The sequence below is a fragment of the Semicossyphus pulcher genome, unplaced genomic scaffold (assembly GCF_022749685.1).
Source record: "Semicossyphus pulcher isolate SPU_LCO1_2020_fin unplaced genomic scaffold, fSemPul1.0.p SCAF_18, whole genome shotgun sequence".
Taxonomy (NCBI): Eukaryota; Metazoa; Chordata; class Actinopteri; order Labriformes; family Labridae; genus Semicossyphus; species Semicossyphus pulcher.
The window spans coordinates 4,666,272-4,685,126 of NW_027211691.1; the positions used below are offsets into that span (position 1 = coordinate 4,666,272).

At 45.6% G+C, this 18,855-nt stretch overlaps 1 protein-coding gene across 1 annotated transcript in view; it reads left to right on the forward strand.

Moving 5' to 3' along the window:
• The first annotated feature begins 8,269 nt into the window (after window positions 1-8,269).
• The window catches only part of zeb1b (zinc finger E-box binding homeobox 1b), a 58,649-nt gene continuing 48,063 nt past the window's right edge, over window positions 8,270-18,855 (forward strand). The window contains exon 1 of the mRNA XM_069667190.1: window positions 8,270-8,380. Within this exon, the coding sequence (XP_069523291.1) occupies window positions 8,323-8,380 (58 nt within the window). The 5' untranslated portion in view covers window positions 8,270-8,322. The remainder of the gene's footprint in view (window positions 8,381-18,855) is intronic.

Below are 18,855 nucleotides of genomic sequence, written 5' to 3' on the forward strand. Positions count from 1 at the left end.
GTCTTGGTCATTTAATGTATTTCGTTTACATTTGGTTATTTTGTGATAAAAAAGTGGCGGGGAGGCTGGAGCCTTTCCCAGCTCTCATTGGACGAGAGGCGGGGTTACATCCTGGAATGGTCACAAGTCAATCACAGGGCTGACACATAGAGACAGACAACCTTTCACACTCACATTCACACCTACAGGCAATTTTAGAGTCAGCAGTTAACCTCATGAGCATGTCTTTGTAATGTGGGAGGAAGCCGGAGAACCCACACATGCACAAGGAGAGCATGCAAACTTCCCACAGAAAGGCCCCCTACATCCCAACACAGATTTTGAACTAGGAACCTTCTTGCTGTGAGGCGACGGTGCTAACCACTGCACCACCGTGCAGCCCATAGCTTGACACTCTGGCCATTTTGTAATGTCTGCAGCACTGCATCATGAAATGTATTTCACCTCCAACTTAAAGACTGATATCTCATAAAATGTTAAACAATTTAAAAAAATGAAACAAGTCCAATTTAAATTTAATTCAGGTAAGAATTAGGCAAACGTGTTTAAGCTAGGAGCCTAAAATAGTTCCACATTTCAAGCTCATCCTCTCACTGCAGAACACCTCAGCTCACACGTATCACTTCACCACACACTGGTTTCAACAGCAAGAGAAGATGCCTCCAAAAATAACGCCTTGACAGCCTGAGTCTGACGTCTTTGCAGAGCGCACAAATGCTGTTCCAGCCGCAAGGACAAATGAACAGTAAAATGCAACAGGCGCTCCAATAAATACAGTATAAATTTACACTGGGCCGTGCAGAGGATGGCTGTCTCCTTTTGAAAGTCACAAGAGGAGGGGGAAGACGGGGGCAAGCCTGTCTGAGGCCCTGAGGTTGTGTGTGCGTGTATTCATGTGTGTGTGCATGCATGTGTTGGGATAACTTTACACACACGTCCAGCTAGCCAAAACAAGTATATATCTTGGCCTGCCGAGGAGACAGGCAGCATTACGTTCATCCACAGGTCAGGAGCTCTCAGCCCCGTGGCCACCCACCCCTGTGGAATCATGGGAGCGGGGGAGTTTGTGTTTGTTTGTGTAACTCAAAGCATCAGAGGAGGCTTCTCCATCCCTGTTGTCCTCCCTGAGAGTTATTATCTAATTTTAATTTTGGACTCATAAAGTGAAGAAAAAAGGAGGAAGAAAATAAAGGAAATTTTTGTTCTCTCCAGTTTTGCTTTGGATTAAAGGAACTCCACGCTGCTTTAAAATATAAAAAATCAGTTTATTTGTCAGGCAGTCCAACTCAGCCTGTGAAAACATCTCTTTAAAGTCTTCTTTGGCTCTGGAGAAGCTTTCCACAGTCTGAGAAAAGTAACCCCGATTATGTCATTAGGGTTATCTTGGGTTGGGCTTGGGACTTTTCACCATGGGACACGATTTTGGTCACCATGGCCGTGCAATTATAATTTACCAAGAAGACTTACAGCATAACAAACTGAGGTTCTCAAAGACCTGCTGTGTCATCAAGCCAGCTGATATTATGTAGCTGCTCAGGGTCTCAAACTCTGCCCCCCAAGCCCAACATATCCTCCACCACCGCCTTTCAGGGGTCCTGCACAAATGTAGTACTGTACATCTATGACATTTGGGGACTCACAAGGGCCATAAAAGCAGCAGTTGCAAAAAGATGTGTCAAGAACTAAAAATCCTACACCTCCCATAATGCACTTCGATGGCATATTTATTAACACTTACCCTGTCTGATAAATGCAAGTGAAAGAAGCCTCCCATGCTGTTCAAATTATGAGCAAAGATTGAAATTAATTATAATTGAATTATTAATTTACATAAGTGAATATGGTAAAAGTGAAAGAACCTAAAGAGCAGCTAAAGTCATGTTTTAGGACATATAAAATGCTCTGCTTGAAATAATAAATTGTGTATGATATGTTTTTTCTGCAAAGTACGTTTAATTAGTTTTTTAAAATCCTCCCAAGGAATCTCCTCCTTCTCCCTCATTTAAAATTCCTGAATCTGCTTAGGCCCCGCCCACTACGTGCTACGTTTCTGCTTTGGTGAAATTACAGCCGAAAACAAAACACGTCTCTGCCATCGTTAAGTGGAAACTTGTTGAAACTTAGCAAGCTTGAAATGTAGTCATTAGTAGTAGTAACGTTAACGTAAGCAGTCAGTAGTGAGTTTGCAGAAATAACGATGACGTAATTGAGTACGGACTGAATTGACGTGATATGTTCAATGTTCTTGAGGCGGGTACAGAGCATGAGAAACACACACAGATCTGCTCCTCTCCTAACGTCTGTCTCCTCCCCGAGCGGCATGATGACAAACTCTTGGTAAATTACACGTGGACCTCCTCCAGCTCATCTCATTCACAACGGAGACGAGGTTTACACTTTATTAAGGTTGTTCAAGGAAATACAGGACAAATCACGACCCTATAGAGCCAGGGGCAGAGCATGAGAAACACACACAGATCAATGTCATCACTGCGCTGCTCACTGCTGGTTCACATTATTATAAGTTCAAAGCTTGTAGATCACACTCTGGATCATCTCTCTCTGACCCGCGTTGGTTCGGGATCTGTCTCTCCCTCGTGACGATTCGGGATCATCCCGAATTAAAAACTTAAATGCAGCCTCCTTACTGAAGAAAAATAGAATGCCACCCGCCAAAGTGGCTAGTAGGAGTGAATGAGTTACCCGGGTTGGCGGGTGCGTAGCATAGCGTCACCCCGTCCATTAACGGGATTGGCTCCTTAGGTTTGTGACATCTCAAACCTGCCAATCTGAATCTTGGTACACTGCAGTGTAAAAGTAGACAGGCCCAGCCATGGAGATGACTGCTGATGTTGTCCCTGATATGTCTCGTAGCACATGAAAACCACATGGTTTACAAGGTTACACAGTTGATTTTCACTGGAGGTCTTCAAATCAACAAAAGGCCTATGTAACTGCTACATTGTCAAATATTACAGAATATCATGTGAATGTTCTTACTAGTTGGTTAAGGCAAGGCAAGGCAATTTAATGATACATACTTGTGGTCAAATACCCAAGTTAAGTGCAAGTACTTTACCTCAAATTTGTGCTTAAGTACAGTAATTCAGTAAATGCACTTGTACTGTTAAGAGACCACCACAACATTCCTCCATGCTTGCAGTTTTTAAAGTTGTTAGTTCATACCTACTAACATCAGCAGGGTGATTTTTCAAGACTTTAAACAGCCAGAAAATCTATCATTTAACTGCACTTTTGATATGTGAATAGTGTTTTGGTTCTGTCCTGTTCACCTTTCCCTCTGACTAAGATGTTTAGGGTGTGGTTCCCTCCAACAAGTGTGTCAGCTCCTTCCTGCCTTGAGAAAAAATCCATAGAAGAAGAAGGAAATGAGTCGAGAATACTCCGGTTTGTTGAAGGAAAACCGAGAGATTGACATCTTGTGCTCAAAACATTGCATTGTTGGCTCTCAGAGTCTGACTGCATGTATTCTACTGCTGTTGAATACTTCAGCTGATATTTGTTTCTGGAGTTCCCCCAAGGGGCCGACTTGACCTCCAGAGAGAGACACATGAGAAAATTCTCAGGCTTGCAATAAGATCTGTTTGTTTGCTGTGAGCTGGTTTGTTAAAAAAGCAGAATTTATAAGTCACAGCCCGACTTTCTCTTCAAACTGGGCTCATTCTCACAGCTCGTTTTGTGCAGTGTTGCTCCATTTCTCGGCTGAAATTGATCCTGTCTCTTCTCCACAGTATCAGTTGCAATGTCGGCTCCACCTGAGCACTTTTAAAGTGTGTGTGTGTGTATCTTTTCTCTGGTTTAATGCCCTGGCTGCAGCTGAGCAGAGTGCCATGGCGGTGATAGTGTTGTGTGGGGGTTGCTGGTCTGTGGAAAGAGGAGGAGGAGGACCTCACATTTAGCTGCCGTCTCTTGGGAGAGATTAAGCAGTTTAGTCTTTGCTGTGCCTCTCTCTATCACTGCCACGGCCTCCTGCTTCTCCTCTCTATTTGGAGCAGGGCAGGGTGTACCTTTTCCGTCATCCTCCCTTTGCACTTTCTGTTCCTCTCTTTTACTCTCGTTTCCTTTATTCGCTCGCTTGCTTTCTTTCCATCCATCCTGCCGGCTTCAGACACTCTGAGCTTTTTCCCTCAGACTTTTCCGATTTTACACCCTCATGCCTTCTCCCTTTTTTCTCTTACCCATCCATCTGACCCCTAGACGTCCAGCTGATTCTCTTAGCAAACAGCCCAGATGGCACAGAGCCAGCAGAGGTACAGGACGGAGCTGCCCCCTCCCATCCTCATCTGCACACCAGCCCCTCTGTCCCCTCTCCCCCGATAGGCTGCTTCGGCTCGGCCGTCCCACTGTGCTGATCCCCTGGTCCTGTGTGGAGCACCGTGGAGCTCAACCACTACTCACATTAATCTCCTAAACGATCCTGGACCTAAGAGGATCAATACTCATTTTCAGGGAGCAGCATGATCCCTTAATGTAGTGGAGGATGGCTGCTTATCCCTCACTCTCTCCCCCCCGCCTCGCCTCAGTTTCAACTCCCCATAGGAAGAGCTGGAGTCAGGCTTTGATTGTATTTCATGGCCCACTTTAGTTAAGACAATCTCAATGTTTTATTGCTGATGTCATTACTCAGGTGAATAGCACCTGAGTTTGAAGGGATAAAATCCTGCATCGGTCTTTATTAGCTGAAGTATTATTTGAAGTGTAAGGTGGCCGTTTTTATTAAATTAAATCAATGTTTTGTAGTTGACTTCTCTGACCCGGAATTAATCCAAATCTCAGAGGGGTCATCAGGAAGCCTGCGTCTATCTAACAAGCATCTCAACCGACTAGAAATGTTTAATACGGAGCTTCGACTACTCGAGCGTTAAAACGTTTGTTTATTAGTGTTTTACATAAGCATCGACTCTCATATAGACATTTAAACATTTAAAGTGATAACATCGAAGATTTTCATTTAAATAAATGTCTTTTAATCTATCGCCGCATGAGGTAACACAACGGTGATTGAGCCTATTGCCCACTGATGAAAGCCTTTGCATTAGCACTATTACAGACTGGGCATCTGGTGCAACTTAAGCGGTGCCCATAGGGACGCGTTTTCCATCAGCCAGCAGTGGTTGGACTGCCAGAGAGGGTAGGCGGAGCTAAGCGGCTACTTTTCCGGTCTCTGCAAGCGTTGCGAGTAAACAGTAATCTACTATGGCTGAACAAACAAAGAAAAGATGGACGACTACAGATACAACTTCAACAAGAAGTGAAAATCCAAAGAAAAAGAAACAAATTCGACGCTCAGATGAAGCAAACAGTCTGAAAAGGAAAGCGACCGTCAGCCAGGAAAATCAAGAGTTACAACCGGCGCCAACCGTGGACGTCACACATGCAGCACTGTCTGGATATCTGGGAAGAAACAAGAGAACAAAGAGAACGATTTTCTTACATTTTCAAGTTGCTTCACCTAGTTCTTATCCACATCATTTGATTAATAAAGGATGTATGAAATTATTAAGCTAAAGTTAGCATCAGCTCAGCTTGCAACCCCCCCAAAAAACATCATAGCACTTCATTTTAATATGAAGCTGCTTTATTCAGTGTTTTTTTTTAATCAATGGCTCCTTTCTTTTTTTCACAGAGGAGGAGGATAATTCGACTTCTGGTTAAAACCTCTTAAACGATTAAAAATTAAGGGATTTTAAATACAAAAACAAGCATAGCAGGTAACAAGTTGGCGGCAGCTCTGCTCACAGCCCCTCCTGACCTCTGCAGAACCTTTGAAAGACACTGATGTTTACATGAAGCTACTTTATTACCTCATTCCCACCAAAATTAGCACGTTGACGCAGGTTTTTCAGACCTGGGAAGACCCGCTAATAAATGCTGATTGTCTCTTTTCCCATTGCCAGTGGAGTGTACTCTTTTTGGTCACTTTTCTGCTGCGTCTGACGTCATAAACACGCTGGAAACAGGGTTAGTAAACAACAGAACGCACACAGAACTTACATTATACTTTTTGGTAAGCAGCATGGAGGACGTCGCTTTTCGGCTCCTGGTAATTTCGTGAATATTAAAAGCCTTGACTTGTTTTGGAAATTTTACTTCCTAGTTCTGCTCTGCTCCATGTGGACTTAAAACACAACTAAAAGCCCAACATGGGGTCTTCTTGACTTATGATCTGAATCATCGACTTTAAAGGTGCAGCCCTCAGCATCTCCATGTCTCTCTCATCTGCGGGCGTAAAAAGTTGCTCCGGTACAAATTACACAGACTTTTGCCAGAGAAAACAAATCACCTCGTTTTACTCCAGTCCCTCTGAAACACATCAGAGACGTCTCCAGGCTATTTCGTATTACCAGTGGTCGTATAATTGTTATTCTTTGTTTTCCACAGACGCTGAAAAATGACTTCATGCTAACAGCGGCAGGATCCAAGGAAAATGGGAAAAGATTGGACTTTCCATTGGATAGCGAGCATCCTATTTTTCCAGGCTGTGTGTGCAGGGAACATCGCTACGGCTGCACGGTTAGCATAGCGTCTCATCATTGATCTCTGCTGATGTAGACTGTTTCTGGGGCCTTTTTCTTCAAGAGAGAGAGAGAGTCCAAGCCCATCCTCTCACTCATCGTGTCCCTCTCGGGCTGTCTATTGGTAGAAGAGGCCACCTGGAGCAAGTTTGGAGGTGTTGTTTATGCTAAAGCTATTACTCTGTGTCTGGGCAGCCTGCCCTGAGAGCGGGGCCGCTCTGCTGCTACTGAATTATTCAGGACACAGATCTGCCATCCTATGTATACAAGCTGTCACATGTAGCTGAATGATAAGCTGATTGCCCTGCAAAGAGGACATAAGGCTGTTTGACATTATATCTAGTCGATGGTTATGTAATCGAATATTGGAGTTGTAGTTCAAATATATCACAAAGACATCACAAGATGAGCCTCTGTCTTGAAGATACGGGACACGCAACTTGAGGTAAAACTAGGTTAAACCGTCTTGCTGCCACAATAGACTGAAGGATGACAACATCTCACATACCAGAGGTCCAGGCACCAGAAACCTTAGAGTCTTCTGCTGTAAGAATAGCCACAGCCTCGCAGCAACTGGTGCTTCCTCTGACCTATAATTGCATGTCATGGGACCTGAAGCATCACCTCATTCTGCGCCAAACTTCATCTTTCCTTTCACTACAGGTCTCCAAAAGAATTCACCTCAAACATGTGATCCTGGATTTTTCCTTTCTATTTACACAGAGCCTTAAGTGGCGTGTGTGTGTGTCTTTGTGTGTGTGGAGGTTTGTCTGCTCCCTGTTCTTCATCGCTGCAGAGAGCCCCGCGCAGGAGAACAGCAGCTTCTTTCTTCAGATACAGGATTGAATCTGTGATGACAGTCTCATGACCTCCTCTTTTCTCTAACACACACACACACCACACACACACACACCCTGTCTGCTGTGCTGATATCCTACTGTGCTACAAACACACAAACACATCCATATGAATGACATGTGGACAACAGGTCGGCAGGTCAAAGTTGGGTTGTAAAATGTCTTTACTCAGCGTTTTTTTAAAAACATGAATCGCCTGCTTTTAGCATTTTCTTCATTCAAATGAATGAAGGTATTTTATTTTTTTATTAGCAGAAGAGTGCCTTGTTTTTTTTGCTCCTTCTGAATTGCTTCACCACCAAAGAGCACCTGCATCATACTTTGTTTGAACCTCCGAGCACCCCAGACTCACTGTCTTCCTTATTTTCTTTTAAGCAACATGTGTTATACGAAGAAACTGATCATTAGATTATGTGCTCTGGTTATGTCACAAAATAATTAATAATGCAATAACTTGTGTGTAAGACAGAGACAGTGAAAATGCAGCACAATATTATCATTCATGAATGATTTTTCATTAAATAAAACAAACTAAAAATGTATGAATAAACAAACTGCATGAGGTACAGTCACTGAGATACAGTGATGTCAGAAACTATTACAAAAACACTTCTACCACCTGCTTTTACCTTGTACCTATTACTGTGTTAAGAAATAGTATCTGTGTTTTAAACACATGGCACATGACTATACGCCTGGGCAGGTACAGTGGACATGCAGTCATCCCTCTCACTTCCAGCAACTGACTATGAATGGTCCTGGCAACGTGGGTCGGGGAGGTGCGGGAAGGTGATGTCGTAAAGCTGAGTGTCGTAAACCAGGTGCGGAGAAGGGGAGGTGAAGTGGAGGGAGGAGGAGGAGGAGGAGGGGGGAGAGGGGGTGAGAGAGGAGGTGACTCTCCGGCAGCATTTAGACACAACGAAAGGATCATGGCGGATGGCCCCAGGTGTAAGCGCAGAAAGCAGGCGAACCCGAGGAGGAACAACGGTGAGTAAAAGTACTTCCGACGCGGAGCTTTTCTGTCAGGGAAGCGGTGTAGAGGCTGTTCAGTCTCCCGGTGAATTCACCGAAAAGTTTGGTCCGGTTTTTGGTAACTGAAAGTGCTGGGAAGTAGCAAGTGAGCGCTGTATTAGAGCCCTATGTAGTGTACCGTTATACCTGGGTCGCGTCTCTCTCTCCGCCTAGCGGTTCGCTGCACCGGAGACCGTTATACGCACCTCACCCTGTTATAAGCGGAGCAGCTTTTGTCTCCACTTTACACTTCTTTATTAATTTAAACAGACTTCAAAGCTCTTGTTAGACTCTGCTTTCATTGATTTAGTTTCATTATGTCGAGTTTTTGAGCCCACCACCAAACTCGGACCTGTTTCTGTGGGAAACACGCTACCTGATTGTTATTGCGGACCTCGACAGACTCGTTGTTTTTGACTATTTGGATTAAATTCACTTTAGATATAGCTTGGCTTTTATTGAAAACGTTAAAAACATCAGATTGTGTTTGTGTGAGAGAGGGAACGCAACTGTTTTGTGTGCTCTTTCTTTCTTTTGCTCACTCGGAGCAGGTAGCGATAGGACACTGTTGCTGCAATACACGGGCTGACAAAACGCTATTTCATTATATAATATATAACATAATAAGTTTATATTATCGGCGACACCCTTATTGTGTTTTATGCCAGGAAAGAGATTAAATAGCCGATGTGTTGTTTTGTTTAAGCACGTTTTACGCAGTTCTCTTTTCTTCAGCTTCCAACTTATTTCACTGTTTTCGCTTTGTGCTGTTCAAAACGCTGGTGACAAACGTTCAAACAAGCCTCTTTGGTAGTACAGTAACGGCAGACAGCTTAGTTGAAACATGGATGGGGTAACAGAGGTTCCGGGGAACGAGGAATATCTCACGCGCTGTTTGTGTGAGCAGGGCGAGCGCAGCCCATATAAGGACAGCGGATCCTCTCCAGTCGCGCGCTGGGAATCCTGATTCTTGCAGGACGGTGGACACGAGCGAACCTTTAAACACACTTCTTGTCCTTTCTGTTAACGCTTATTTTGATACAGCCTGTATACTTATAATACGAGTGGATAGTAATCTTGCGTGGACATAATCTGTGTTTCGGTTTGTCAAGCTTAACGGGGGTTTTACGCGCGTGTGGAAATGTTGTTTATGGTTACAGAGAAGGCTTGCTTCACGGATACTTCGCCACTAGATTTCTCTCCTATATGTGAATGTTAGATGTTTTATAATGAGGTGAATTTTAAAGACTTTGCGACTTGTAAATGTCTGTTTTCCTGCTTCATCTTTACGTGTGTTTACGCCGTGGGCTGATGTGAATCCGCGTAGCGATAATTTACTTTTCTATTTATAATTATTTTATTGTGAAAGGGAGCTTTTTGTCGCGGGTGTGACAACATGTGGTGTCCATCAAGCAGGCTAGTCATGCTCATGTGTTGTGCCACCCAGTGTAGCTTAAAGGAACTGGGGTAATGCAGGAAATTCAGCGTTGTTTCTGCAAAACATATTGTATTATCAGATATGGGACGGTTGAACTCGCTTCAGAGCAAGAGATAGCGACACTTTCTGTCGTGCTGAAACAGTTGAACGTGGGAGGAAATTCAACGGTGCTTTTTCTAGTGCGTGAATACCTGATAAGTTAAGAGTGGGACATGTGTATTTGGTGATATGGATGTTGTTCGCTGTCATGTAGTGTGTTTTATGGGATGTGTTCAGGTATTTTTCGTCCCTGGGGCGTGTATAAATATGTGCGTGTTGTGGACACACCTCAGATAACGGTCCTGCTGCCTAGGTGTTGATATTTCTCTGCCTTGTAAGAGCAAGGAGAGACTTCAGGGTGTTATCTGTTGCTTTATTTTTCTTTGACTTTTTAACGGGGTTTTGTTAAACGTTTTTTTCCACTAATGCCACAGCCCTATTGATATTTAAAGTCACATCCCAGAGGAAACAGATGTTTGCCTCATTTGCATTTGCTTCAAAGAGCCATCAGGGTCCGCTTTTAAGTCCTCTCTTCCTACCACCTTCTGACAAAGCTGCTGATCTGTCATGTAAATCAGCATCTCTGCTTTCTGAAAGGGAATTCCTCAGTAAAGTCAGACTGAGAGCCAGTGGTGTTGCATGTTGTCATAGTCTTGATTTTATAGCTTTATAACAAGTTTAATTTTGGGCCGCAGTCAGGAACAAACTTTGGCTCACTTCTTTATGGTGAAAAAATAAATTCATTAGTCATTGCTTGGGCTTTTATAATTAATCGCTCAGCTTGTTATGGTCAGCGGCTGTGCCAGGTTCCTGGCTATAACAGGGGGAGCTGAGATCAAGGTGAGCTCCATTCCCCGCTGTAAACAGAGAGGTGTTAACAGCCTGCAGGACGACAGGTGTTTGCAATCGGCGGGATACTGCAGCTTCCTTTGTCGCTTCTCCCCAGTCAGCTCCCCTCAGGAATAGCAGCCGTTCCCTGCAACGGTAATTTAACACAGCAATTTGGGAATAGAGGAATGCGCCCGGTGTTAACATTCTTTGTAAAAATAAACAGGGCTGTGCTGGGACAGCTTTGTACCCGTGCTCAGGAGCTAAGGGCTAATGTTTGCAGAACAGTGTTTAAGAGGCACCTTAACATGCACACAGGTAGTTAGGGTCTCTGTTTATTTAACAATATCACAAGAGTCATTTGTCTAATCCGCTAATGCGCCTCTCACTCTCTCCCCTCCTTACATTCCTCCCTCTCTCTCTGTGGCACATACTTGCACCTTGATGAATCATCCATCACATAAGGAAAATGAGGTTGTGGGCTCGGCACTTGGCAACAGCTCATGTAATGTTGAAGAGCATGTTTATTGGCCTGGTAAAACTATACTTAAACTATACTTAGTGCGCTGGACTCTCTCACCCTGTCTAGAAACTTTTGACAACATGCTGTAAGAGTGTAGGAGAACAATAAAGGCAATGATTTAGCTATACGTTTGGTGAAACAAGTCATGTTTTGGGCTCTGGAGGAGGCGGTGGGATTGGCTCTGCAGCTCCACATGCCACTTCAGTGTTTTAAAGACATCTGTTTACATTTTAAAGGTCCACCCCTGTTGTGTGAAGAGTTTAGCGGAGGAGGAAATTTTTCATTTATCTCCCTGCTTTTCACAAACTTCCTCGGCAGCTTCATTTGAAAGTGCCAAGTAAGAAGAAAATCCCCCCGCCTCCGCTCTCTCTCTCTCTCTCTCTCTCTCTCTCTCTCTCCGGCTGTCTCTTCCCCAGCTCTCACTCCTCCTTCCCCGAGCTCGTCCTTTATTTCTGGGGTTAAGACACAGTAGCCAGGGGTGCTGTTGATTGCCCCCTGACCTAGGCACCCATGCGTGCCTAGAGTATGACTTCACTTTCCCCCCCTGTGCCATTGTGAGGCTTCCAGCATGTCCAATTGTGTTTGTGTTTAAGTCTGTTCAGGGGAGGGACGCGGGGGTGTTGGGGCTGCAGCTTTTTCTCCGCTCCCTCCTTCTCTCCATCCTCTGACCCCTAAACTGTGGGCTCCATGCTCCCTGCAGAGTTGAGAAAGAGGGGGATGGAGGGAGTTGGTGAGAAGTGGCCGAGGTGACTAAAGACTTTTACAACAGGTGACAACTGCAGGACTGGAGCCGGCAGATGAAAAGCATGACACACATGACAGCTTCCTCCCAGACCTGTTTGGATTTTAGGGTAAAACTAGGAACATAATCAGCAAAAAATAAAACAAAAAAATATTTTAAACTCACAAATTCATGAACAAAAACTATTTCATGTTTGTTCTTTAAGAATCAAATGGTAAAAAAAAAACCTTTATTTTCTCGATAGGCTTCATCCCTCAGTGTGTCCATCAGGGTGGGAAAGGCCTGTCCTCATCTGACCATTCAGCGGAATTAAAATTATGTGATGTACGACCACACTCCCACCTCTGTTAAGGCAGCTTAATGATTAGCTGCTCCCGCGGAGGCTGAGAGCATTAGCCTATAAAAAGGTGCTCTCCCTTCGTAAAGAGGAGTTTTAAACCCAGAGTCAGTTTCAGTAACCCCCTTAACTGCGCTTGGATGTGCTTTATTGGGGTTTGTGTGGCTGAATGCCTAAATGAACCATTGTGTGTTCAGGCTTTAGTGAGAAAGCCTGAGGAGAAAGAGCCTAGTTACCTTTGCAGTTTGCCTGCTCTACCTCATACACTTTCAGTGGCAGAAGAAAAGGCCCATTCAGCGGCCCGGCATGGGGAGGGAGAGCCCTTTTCACACTCGGCTTGTGGGAAACTTCTCCTCCATACTGTGCATGCCATTTGCATATGACCCATTCTTTTCCCAAAGGTCCCTGCGAGGGAGGAATCCGCGGAACGTTCGCAGAATTCATCAAATCCCTCTCTCACGCAGCCCTTGGCCCCTCGAGGGCCTGCTCTGCAGCACCCTGTTTGACATTTTTGTCTTGGAAATGTAGCTTACATCTGTGTCACGCTCATTTGCCTTAACATTAACACCGACGCATCCCTGTGGCACTTCTGTCCCGTGTTCTTTAACGTGGCAATGTGTGCTACGCGGTATGCGTTTTTAATGTCAGGGTGAGGGCTTAATTTGGCACAGCAGGCAGGAGTTTCCCCAAAACCCCCTGCATGCGCCATGAGCGGTCCATCTGCCTGACAGGACAATGTGATGGGGGCCACACGCCCTGGAGGCTCCCTAACTGACAGTGACGCAGCCATCCGGAGACCGCAAACACTCTCTCTGAAGGGGCAAAATATTGGGCATAGGGGGTCATGCAAGGATGAGGCGGTGGGCGCTTGTACCGACGCGTCAGCTCACTGAACTGAACAAAAACACAACCGCTGATCTGGAGCAAAATGCACCCCCCCAGAAGAGCAGCCTGAAACTGCTGCCTCGGTGTGACATAACAGCATGAAAACGGACCTGCGTGTTGTTCAGTGAGTTTTGTAGGTCTGCAACAACTCAGACGGCACTGGCTCCTGAAACCGATACTGATACAGAAAGCCGTGTGGGCAGGTATTTGTTGCAGTGCAGCGCAGGGAGGAAAGCTCAGTAAAGTGTATCATGTATGCTAACAGAGCAGAAAAGCATCCTCTGCCCTCCTCTCCTCTGCTGACTCCAAAGCTGTGAGTCATGAGCAGACAGGTGTGTTTGCAAGACGACTCCAACCTCACAATCTCTCCCACTTTGTCTTTTATTTTCTGTCCCTTGTTCCCTCTTGGCCTCCCCCTCCTTCTTCGCCCCCGTCACACAAGCGTGGGGGTGAGAGATAATATTCTTTACCCGTGTGTATACTTGAGGGAGAGATTACCTCTAAATTGCCATCCTGGCGGAGGTAAATATTGTGTATGGTGAGCCCAGCGCTGCCTGTTGATGTGTGTTTTTAATCATGTATTTGGTGGCTGCTCTTCAGGTCCACAGTGAGTCCCTTTGGGTCTGTCTGCAGTCCCCTCCTTGTCCCCCCATCATCGCCACCACCTCCTTTCCCTTCCCGCCCATCCCTCCCCTCCTCGTGGTCCTCAGTGGAGCGGTTAATGAAAAAGACTGGACTGACACAATAGGCAGAAGGCGGGCCCGGTGAGGGGCTCTTACGCCAGCTTGTGTTTGTGGCAAAAACTCATCAGGGCAAACCTCTGCTGGAGCTTCACTTCAGACCACCTGACTGTCTGTCTTTTAATAATCCTTCCTGTTGCCTTTTTTTGACGTAGATGTTGGACGTCTAGTCCCTTTTAAACGTGCTTGACCTTCTTATCGTCCCACAGTGTCTCTGTCTGTAGGGATGAAATGAGATGACATCAGATGAGGAGTAATCCGCTGCCATGTATTGTGCTTTGAACGCAGCCTAGTGGGCTGGCTTTTTGCCAGCCTGTTATGATGACCATATTGATTTTCCTCTCCGTAGCACACACAACTGATAATGACCCTCCTGAGGGGGTACGCATTCATATTCACATACTGATTCCAGTTACACAGCCGGGCTGTGATGTGACTAACAAATGGAGCGCCCCTCTGTCCCCCAAGCTAGCTAGCCGGTTAGCCCTGTGACAACTCCAGCAAGGAAAAAAACCTTAGTCACCCTGTTTGTTAGGCGGAGAGAAGGCCGGCTGCTATGTTGAACGTCAACATGGATAAACATCCACACAGGATTAATGAGAGGAGAATAGGCGGCCTGAAAACAGAGGGGAGGGCAGAGCAGAGGGAGGCATGGAGCATCCACAACGCCCCATTTAACTCATGTGCGTTTTGTTGAGCCCCCCATGACCCCGCTAGTGGGACATAACCTATAAGGAGGCAGACAAGCCTAGACACACTCGGCTGTTAAAAGAAAAGAGCTGCAGTATGTCTCTGTGAGTTAAGAACACTTAACAATACATGGACACAATAGGAAAAGTGATATTAGCAGCCGGGGCCTACACTGTTTCTGTGTCTTTTGAGTGGTTGGCTGATCCAAACAAAGACTGGTGGGATTCTTCCTGATCTTGCTGACCAACCTGTAAACGTCGTCTATCAACCCCGCTATCACCTTTGTTACATGATCGACCAAAAGCAAAGTACAGAGTTCCCTTTTTTTGTTGCACTGGATCTCTATGACTCTGGGAATTGGAATTTAGCCAGTGACCTTTGACCCGTCTCAGCCCACCTGTCCTGGCTCAGCTCAGCGCTGCCAGCGTTCAGGTGTTTACAGTCAAAACACACCGGCCTCTCCGAGCACGTTCCACAAATACATGTGTGGGTGTAATGTGTGTGTATAGTAGGTAGTGAAGGGAGTAGATACCCTCGGATCTCCACAGCCAGGCGATCGTACATCTGTCTTCTTACTCATGCTGACAGGGCCCTCCCCTCTCTTGTTACACTGGCGCCGGCGCCTTTGCCTGCAAGTCAATGAAGCATGGCCTTTAATTGATCACGTTTGGAGTTGTACGACACTATTAATTAGTGCTTGCTCATCACTTGTTTGTTTGTTTTGTCTTACTGTTCCCATCATAACACCGCTCATTACTTGCATGGTGTTTAAGCCACATGCCAGTGCGCTTACAGCACCAACAGAGCCCCCCTCAGTCGCCCCACCACCAGGTACTTGCCTCCACCTTCCTCCTGTGACCCCAAATGTTCTTTCTCTCAAAGTCTCTGGTTCCTTTTTGCTTTCTCTCGTTCTCCCATTCCTCTCTCTGGCAGCTGCCTTGGCCCTGATTCTCTAACACCAGCAGGTGCTGGAGGCATGAGGCAACTCAGCTATACAGCACTCATAAATAACACCTGACAAAAGTATGAGAGAGCCCGAGCCAGAGAGAGGGAGGGAGATTGAAAGTTTCCTCTGGCAGGAGAACAGGGTGTGGCTCACGGTCAAACGCTGGCCTTCTTAAGAAGGACATGTTCAGAATAGAGCGAGCAAACATCAGGGCAGAAGAGAAAACAGGAGGAATGTGAAATTGTTGCTTCTTCTTCTGAAGTTTGTGCCTCTTTTTAAAGCAAATTTTTCCATAAACCCCTTTCATGCAAATTTCGACTAAATGGATCTTTTAAAACACAAGGACGGCACTAAGTGACTGGTTAAGGAGGAGCTTAAATTGGAAGGAAGGGAGCGTTATCTTTTCTGTAATTAGAATGTAAGAGCTGGGAACAATGTTAATTGTGCTCTAAAAGCAAATGAAGAGGTCAGGACAGAAATTATACGCACATTTTTATAATCATCACCTGTAATGAACCAGCACTCAGAATAAATGAACCCATAAATCATCCCGGATCAAAGATTATTAATGAACACAGCTCAGAATCAAGTCCTGGCCGTCTCTTTGTCATTTTATGCTTTTTAAATCCACCAACGCAAGACACACATCCTGTCCCATCAGGAGCTATCGATCAGCTTCTTAGGGCGAAGGTTAGTTTGTCATTTTCTTCTGCCTCGCCGTGAACAAAACCAGGAAGTGTGTGAGAGATTACGGCCCAGGATGCAACCTGAAAGCCCTTTATCTCTGTGAAAACAAGAGGCTTCCTGCAGTTCTGCTCCCATCCAGGCCTCCTCCCCCCTCCTTCACCTTCCCGGCCCCCAGCACCTGTGGCAGCCTATTTAAGGCTCCTCATCAGGGGCTGTGAAGACCACAAACCGGCGCAAAAAAAATAAAAGCCTGGAAAAAGAATCAATGCGATTGCTGAGCTGTAGACCCGTCTGCTTCACACCACACAGAGGGCAATGAAAAACTGCATCTCCTTTTCAGACACACTAAAAAGATCTGGCTCTGTAAATGGAAGGGTGAGCCAGGGAACGAAAAGGTCTCTTTTTGTGTGTAGAGTACCTTGCTGTCCTGTTCAGACTTGGAAATAGGGCTGAAGAACAGTATTCCCAGGCTTGGCCATGAGGAGCAAACCGTGCCCGGACACAGCATGACACATGGGAAACTGTCTCCTCCTGTTTGCTTGTCATGTCAGTGTCATACTTTTAGACAAGTCCACGACTTAAATTAGCCACATTTTAGTGCATCTTTTGTTCAGCTTAGGTGCAACAGTTGCCCTATTAAAATCTGTTTCCATCTCTTATCTGGTATTCTTGATGGGCAAGCAATGTCTCATTAAATCATATTGGTTATGTAATCTTTAACCCACAACCTGGCCACAGCTGGCATGAGTAGTTTGTCTTGGCCGTAGTCTGTGTATATTTTCAATGACCCTTGTCCTCTCCTTGATCTTATTATGCCTGTGTGACCCCCGGCTTTTTTGCTTAGTGTGAAAGGTTACCATCGGCATTCAGACCCGGGACAAATGACTCTGCAGTAGACCCGGGTATGATTGGCATCGATGGGAACACAAACCCTGTGTCGCGCGCTAATCTCCACCCCCTTTTCCGGCGCGTTGCTATGCTCCGTCAATAACTTCTGCAACTCCTTGTCATCTCAGCTACAAATTCTGCCCGTCTCCGTCTGAGCAGCGCTCGAACATTGTTCCACATTTTTCGGCACCGAGTTTGATACACAGACTGTTTGTAATAGATACAATAAAGACCTAACCATTGTAACATCTTTCCTGTTTACTAACCCTGTTTTGGGTGCGTTTGTGACGTTAGACGGTGACGCAGCAGAAAAAAGACAGGCAGGAGTATAATCCACTGGCGATGGGAACAAAGACAATCGACCCGGGTCTGAAAAACCTGCGTCAAGCGCTACTTTCGGTGGGAAAGGGGTATTACAGACACTACTCCCGTGCGTCGTCGTGTCCCCGCCACAGATTGTAAGGGTTGACAGTTACCTGCCTTGAATTTCAATGACACCCATCCTCCTCTCTGGTCTCTTTCCGATTTTAACATCAGATTCCAACTCTCATCTGCTGTTTTTGATGAGCAAGCAATGGCACACAGAATTCTGTTAGTTACCTAATGTTGTGTTGTCTTCCCAAAATCTCACTATTGAAAACGCTCCCTTGCCCCTTTGAGTTGCGGCCACAGCTGGCATGGGTAGTTTGTCTTGACAGTCGTCTGCGTAGAATTTCAATGACCCCCGTCCTCTCCCTGGTCTTATTATGCCATTGCTGCTAACTGGCTCCTATTCACTGCAGTGTCCTGACTTCCCAGAGGGGCCTAGATAAACAAGGGCTATTCAGTCACTGAAAAGCCCCCTCCTGCCAGTCTTGGTCTCTCCTTGTTTCAGTGCCAGGCTGCAGCGCGTCTCCCTCGCCACCGACGCCAGCAGCAGCGGGCACCGTGCCATCGATTCTTCTGCACAACACAGCACACTTTTAGAGGGATTAAACTTAGACATAACTGTGATGACTGATAAATGACTGCCGCTAATGTAACGTTTGATTGATGAGGAAGGCTGAAGTGGTGCAAGGAAGGGGTGTCTATGTGCCTCTCTGCATGGGTGCGAATGTTTCTGTGCTAATATGTTGTGTGTGTGAAAAGAGGGAGCAGTTATCTGTAGGTGTGGTGTGGTGTGGTGTGATGTTGCAGGCCAAGCTGACTTCCTGTTGTTATAGTCCATCAGGGAGATCGGGGGTGGGGGATGCTCCCATGAGACTACCCCGTGAGAGTCACATGGTCTCGCTGCAGTGCATTTAAAGGCCATGATTTTGTTTCTTTCTGTGTGTGTGTGTGTGTGTGTGTGTGTGTGGCTCAGTGTGTAGCCATGGTTTCTAGGTGCATTCCTGCCCTCCTCTGATTTCTGACTTTTGAGAAATGTCCCCTTTTTTGTTTCATTTTCTGCTCTTCCATTCGTCCGTCCTCCTAATCATCAAATCTCAGAGGGAAACCACACATCTCCCTGGGGTGTCTTTCATGTTCTTTCTCTATCTCACCTTACCAGATGTTTTAAAGGCTGTTTGTTTGTTTACCCAGTGGAAGTCGCTTTGATTGATGCCTACCATAAACCTGGTTGCATGCTCATGCCACATACCTTTGTATTAGAGTAAGACGTCTTAAAGAGACATCATATGAAAGGCAGGGTTAATTGCATCAGCAGTTGTCTGCAGCCCTCGTTGCTGAA